We start from the raw sequence: 6000 nt of genomic DNA on the forward strand, positions 1-6000 counted from the left end.
CATTGTATCATTGTGCTCTATGAAATGCTGATGTTTCGACTCGCCCATTGGCACTCGCCCATTCGCCCACTCGCCCATTGGCACTCGCCCTCGCCCAGATACATCCCAGTTTTGCTGCCAAAACTGCACCTTTTACGGCCTCTTGACCTTTACCTTCATCCTATCTGAAGCGCCCCTCACTTTTTCCCTCCCATGCGATGCTGCGCGCGTTAAGCCGCCCTATTATGTCACGAACCGAAAAACGTCAGCTTACAACGAAAAAAAAAAAGTAAGACCAAAAAAAAAAAAAAAAAAAAAAAAACCCACCTTGCCAACCCATCCCCTTTTGGTCAACCAGCCCACAAACTTTGGCGTCCACGCGACGGTCAACCCTGCTCTAATAGGTAACAACGCCGTTTTATGTATCGTGTACGCCAACACTGCTTCTGCCCAAAACGTCTTTCCAAACCATCCGCTCTTGGCCTGCTTGCCCTCCTTCTTTTCAGCGGCCATCTCCTCCTCCCTCTCCCGCTCATCCTCGACCCTCATCCTCTCCGCTTCCTCGACCCCGTACCTCTTTGACCGATAGAACGCTTTCGCCGAATCCATCAGCGGGGCGATCCGCTCCGCGCCGAGCGAATGGACGAGCAGGAAACAGAGGGAAAAGTCGATGGTGGAGAGGAAAAAGTACATGCCGACGGCCCACGAGCCGTATTTCCTGGTGAGGGCTTTGAATCTTGCATAGGCTGATTTTGGTTCGGCTCCGGGTTCGTGTTCAGGTTCGTGTTCGGGTCCAGACTCACTCTCGTGTCTCTTCTGGTCAGAGCCAGAGCTCGTGGTATTTCGTTGAGAGGACGCTTGGAGGTTGGCGTTAAAGATGTGCGGGGTAGGAAAGAAACGAGCGCAAGGAGAGCGTAGCGGTCAAGGGGAGGATAAACGATCGGGAGAGGTGGATGGCAGTAGGGCGCAGGAGAGCGGGGTGTATGGCTGTTGCGCCACGGACACGGGCCAACGACACAGGGCGTATTCTGGCGAGCGGGACGGGCATTGCGCAGGGGCTATGGCTGAAAAGCGTGTCGAGAAAAGCGAGGGCTGGCAAAATGTCGTTGCGTGTCCCGGCCGGCGGGCGGCGGGGGTGTTATGTAAGTGGGTGGCATTACGTAACGCGAGGGGGTGTGTTTGTGCGGGTTAAAGTGCGGCGGCGGCTGAAGTTCTTGGCGTGCGTTTTGTGTTGCCGGGTACAGGTTGCTGGGTAGAGGAGATGTGCACCGAGGCATGCAGAGAGTGTGTGCGTGATGGCTGGCACGTGGCCGCTGCACCCGCCACGTGAGCAGCACGAGACACCGCCTCCGCTGCAGCTCGCCGTGGGGTTTCCGATCGAGATGGGTACCCGCCTCGCTGGTTTCCGCATTTGCCCTGCCAAGGCGGCTTATACTTGGCGGTCGCGCCCGTATATAAGACTCGCCCCGCCCCTTTTCCCCCTTCCCCTCCCCCGTCCCCCCCACCAGCCCTTTCCACCCGCCCTTTCCACCCGCCACCACCATGCTCCCCCTCTCCTTCCTCCCTGCCCTCCTCGCCCTCGCCCCCCTCGCACGGGCGCAGGTGACTGCCACCGGCCCCAACGGCGCCACGAACCCCGACACCCCCGAGTTCGCCCCCATCGGCTCCTATGTCAACCAGAGCTCCGAGTCGCGCCTCATCTCCCTCAACGGCCCCGACGACTTTTGTCTCTGGGGTCCCCGCAATATCTCGGCGGTGAGCACTAATCTGATAGGGAATATCGAGCCGGAAGTGGTCGCGTACTGTACCAAGCCGAGGAATAACGCCAGGATCATCCCAGACGGGGTTGTTTCTGCTGCCCACGTGGGTCGACTTTTCTCCCTTTTCTCCCGATCGAACGCTAACCATCGACGGGTAGTTTGTCAAGACCTCGCTGTACGTCCAGATCTGGGGCTGTAAGTCGTCTCTTTTCTGTCGGCCGAACAATCTGACACTGATGCGCTTTGACCCATTCCAGTCTGGGACGCGACCAAGATCGGTATTGTACGTCGCGTTCTACACTGCAGAGATGTGAGGAGACAAGACGAGAAGCTGACATCCGCCCAAAGCCGGACGGCGACTCTGGCGGTGAACTAGACCCCCATGGCGCTGAAAACCTCGGAAACCCAATTGGCGGCAACGCCACTTCCAACGTCGAGGGAACCGACGTGTTTTACGAGGAATGGATGAGCTTTGTAAGTCGCTCGTCTCTGTCTCTTTCTCCTTTCCAATCTAATGGCGAAATCAATCGATAGATCTCGTACGACCAGTTCTGTCTCCGTATCTGTACAGCCGAAACTTCAAACGTGACTGCCGCATTGCAGTGCGAGCATGAACTTGATATCATGGGTTGTGCGTTTGTCATGGCTATCGAGTACGTGTATTTCTCTCCTCCCATACCTGCCGGCCTCTGCTAACGCTATTCGTCTCTTCTCGCGCATCACAGCGGCTTTTACAACACCAACAACTCTTTCACATCCTGCGACGGTGAACCTGCCGCCCCACCCGGTCTCTACCCCCAGGCCAACGGATCGACCTCGACTTTCCGACAGCGATACACCGGTACTTGGTCCAACGCCGAAACGACCGACATGTTTACTGTAGGACAAACAGTTACGCCCAGTAGTGTTGCTTTGTGAGTTTTCATACTTTTTAAGTCTCACCTATCGCTTTCGATCAAGCTGATGCCAATCGGCGATTAGCTACCCGGCGACATCCAACTGCTATACCTACTCTACCATCTCTAGTACGTCCATGCCCCTTGCCCTTCCAATCCACCCTCCACGCTAACATCTTCCCCTCACTCCTTGACACACGCAGACGGCATCGACACGGCCAACTGGCAAGTAACAGCCACCCCTTCCACCCTCTCCGGTGGCTCCACCGTCGCCGTCGCCTCTGTCGGCACCACCTCCCAGTCCCCTCCTCCCGGTATCTCCACCTCTTCCCCAACTTCTTCTTCTTCTGCTTCCGGCTCTTCTGGCTCGTCCGCTGGCAGCTCTTCCAGCTCCAACACGGGCAGCGCGTCAACCGGTGCAACAGCCGTCGATTCCTCCGGCTCGTCCTCTGCCGCAACCAAGGCTTCCACCGTCCACGGACAAGGAATCGTCGTCATGGGTGTTGCAGCTGTCGGAATGCTGTTTGGTGCTGCCGTCTTGCTTTAAATTTGAAGAAAAAGAAAAGACCTTTTGACAAGCCCAAGCCAACTACCTCCCCGACTTTCCTAGTCGAATCTATCCCGCGTTCAGCCAAGCGTAGCATTTCTCTCGCATCTAAACCCCAGAAACTTTGGAACCATTTAAAATAAATCAATACTTGATGTACATAGCTAATCACGTCTTTTTCGAGCCCCGGATGATTTCTGAACGTGTCGTCTTCTTATGAATTTCTCATGGACTATTTCTTCTTTTTAAAACCTTGTGGTGGCACTTGCTCTCGTCGTCCTTTTTTTCCGCTTCGGTTCGTTTCGTTGCATTGATGTGGTGCGCGGTAAGACGAGATCGATCATCCAAATTTGACGTTATACATCCTGAATCGCCTTGATCTTTTCTCTGAAATCATTTACGTGGCTTCCTGGTTGCCGCGATCCGACATTAACCCCTAATACATGGTGAAATGGTGATGATGGATGATAAAACCCCTGCCATCTTGTCTTCACACGCACGCACCACTTTGAAAAGCAGTCCGAGATGACACAAAATAAGCCGTGACGTGGAACATCCACCTCCCATCGTCCGATCCTGTTTTTGCTTTCGTCCCTTTCCGTCGTTCCAATCGAGTCCCCCAAGGCGAACTCGATACAACACCTCTGCGTATCCCAAAAAGAATGACGACAGGAACGACGACAGTGGTATCCTCCCCTGGCAAGGTACTCATCGCAGGAGGATACCTTGTCCTCGACACACACTACTCTGGTCTAGTCATCGGCACTTCTAGCAGATTCTACTCTTGTGTCTCGAGCCGCGCAACGTCAAGCCGCGCAACGTCCAGCACGCCAAGCATCGATGCCGATACCAACAACGACATTGACACAGACACTTGTCAAAATAAAGCGACCATCTCGGTACGCGCCGGCCAATTCCCTTCCGACGCTTCGACATGGGTCTACTGCATCTCAAAACCTTCTGCTTCTGCTTCTGCTTCCGCCGGTGAGGACGGTGAAGACGGTGAAGAAGGTGGAGATGGGACTTTATATCTTAAACTAGAGCAGACCAATGAAGAGCAGGCGGGTAAAAACAAATTCATCTTTATCACGCTTTGCAAAGTGCTCGAGTATGTTTACGAATCCATCTTGGCCCACGTTGGGGATGAGGAAACAGCATTGGACGAGTTGATGAAGCGGATAAAAGGTGGTGGGGATGGTGGGGACGGTTTGGACGTGGTCGTCTTTGCGGACAATGACTTTTACTCTCAACGCGAGCAGGTGCGTATGATATATTTTCTTGTTAATGGGATAATACGGCTTCGGACCTGACAGACCTGTATCCCATCAGCTCACATCGCTATCCCTCCCAACCCGGATATCATCCCTTCCCCATCTCCCGCCATTCACCCCTCTTCCCCGCCCAATCCCCGCAACCAACAAAACCGGCCTCGGCTCCTCTGCCGCGCTAGTCACTTCCCTCGTCGGATCTTTGCTCTCCCACCTCCATATCACCCATTCCTCTCCAGAGGGCAGTATCGCAGATGACGACAAGGCTGTCATTCACTCTGTCGCTCAGCTGGCGCACTGCCAAGCGCAGGGTAAAGTTGGATCAGGTTTCGACGTTTCCTCTGCCGTCTACGGTTCCCACCTCTACACCCGTTTCTCCCCATCCATCCTCACGCCGCTCATGTCCCTTGCCCCATTCTCCCGACCTCGACCCTCTCCCGGCTCAACATCGCCCCTCCTCCTCGATGCACTCCACCCGAGCAAATGGGATAACAAATCTATCCCTTTCCGACTCCCCAAACATTTGCGTCTCTTACTCGCCGACGTTTCGTGCGGTACTGACACGCCATCCTTTGTCTCCTCCGTCCTCAAGTGGAGAAATAACGATAGGGAAAAGGCCGATGAAGTGTGGGCGAGGCTGGATAATGCGAACAGGGCCTTGGGTGAGGTGCTGAACGATATGGTTGGCGCAGAAAATGAGATTGATTATGAAAAAACCATGATGGCCGCCTCAGAGCTCACATCGGACGAGGTACGTCCGCAAATCTCCTCTCCCTCTCTCCCTCACATTCTTCCATTCCCCGTCACTGACTTTGAACCGTCCTGTTGTAGCTTTTGAACCTCCCTACAACCCCGAGCCCTTCACGCACACTCCATCTCCTCCACCGCCTCGCCCTCTCCCTCTCGTCCATCCGCGCTCTGTTGCGTGAAATGTCCGACCTCTCGGGCGTACCCATCGAACCAAAAGAACAAACGAGATTGCTGGATGCATGCGGACAAGTCAAGGGTGTTGTAGGCGGTGGCGTTCCAGGTGGTACGTCCTAAATCCCCTCTCGTCCCAACCCGACTCCCAAAACTTTATTCCCAGGGCCCTCAGCCCCATCGTATAACAGCACACATGCTCATGCTTCGATTTGTTTCTAGCGGGCGGCTACGATGCCCTTTACCTCCTTGCCATCGACCACCCAACCCCTATAGCAGGTGTCGATAAACTTTGGGCAGAGTGGGCGGAGATGGACGTCTGTCCCCTGTCCGCAAAGCAGAGCGATGGCGGGATAAGGCAAGAACAAGTTGCGGAAGTGAAGGGTTTAAAGGAAGCGCTGGAGAGAGCGAAGAGATGAGCCGTGAATCGGAAGATAGCATATAAGGATAAAGGTTAATGCCAGGCTAATAGATTCGTATTGTGTTTATACCCTGCATGAGATATGCCGTTTTGACGACTTACGTGACGTGAGTCAAATGCTCTGTGCAAAGTGAATGATGCTATATATGTTACAACAGATTGTGTGTTTTATGATGTTATGGTGATATGCGAAATTTTTTGATACCCC

General features: G+C 54.1%; 3 protein-coding genes across 3 annotated transcripts; 2 read left to right on the forward strand and 1 right to left on the reverse strand.

The window, feature by feature from the left end:
• Positions 1-132: 132 nt before the first annotated feature.
• On the reverse strand, positions 133-672 carry CNBM0100 (hypothetical protein; the record flags this gene model as incomplete). Its single annotated transcript, XM_767180.1, has 2 exons — positions 133-219; positions 307-672. The coding sequence occupies 2 exons, from the start codon at positions 670-672 to the stop codon at positions 133-135; spliced, it is 453 nt and encodes a 150-aa protein (XP_772273.1).
• An 849-nt stretch (positions 673-1521) lies between these two features.
• CNBM0110 (hypothetical protein) lies at positions 1522-3182 on the forward strand (the record flags this gene model as incomplete). Its single annotated transcript, XM_767181.1, has 8 exons — positions 1522-1842; positions 1898-1934; positions 1997-2022; positions 2088-2213; positions 2274-2392; positions 2465-2653; positions 2721-2764; positions 2839-3182. The coding sequence occupies 8 exons, from the start codon at positions 1522-1524 to the stop codon at positions 3180-3182; spliced, it is 1206 nt and encodes a 401-aa protein (XP_772274.1).
• A 662-nt stretch (positions 3183-3844) lies between these two features.
• On the forward strand, positions 3845-5790 carry CNBM0120 (hypothetical protein; the record flags this gene model as incomplete). The annotated part of the gene is made up of 4 exons (XM_767182.1): positions 3845-4441; positions 4512-5201; positions 5282-5483; positions 5594-5790. The coding sequence occupies 4 exons, from the start codon at positions 3845-3847 to the stop codon at positions 5788-5790; spliced, it is 1686 nt and encodes a 561-aa protein (XP_772275.1).
• Between the last annotated feature and the right edge of the window lie 210 nt (positions 5791-6000).

This window comes from Cryptococcus neoformans, chromosome 13 (genome assembly GCF_000149385.1).
Source record: "Cryptococcus neoformans var. neoformans B-3501A chromosome 13, whole genome shotgun sequence".
NCBI lineage: Eukaryota > Fungi > Basidiomycota > Tremellomycetes > Tremellales > Cryptococcaceae > Cryptococcus > Cryptococcus deneoformans.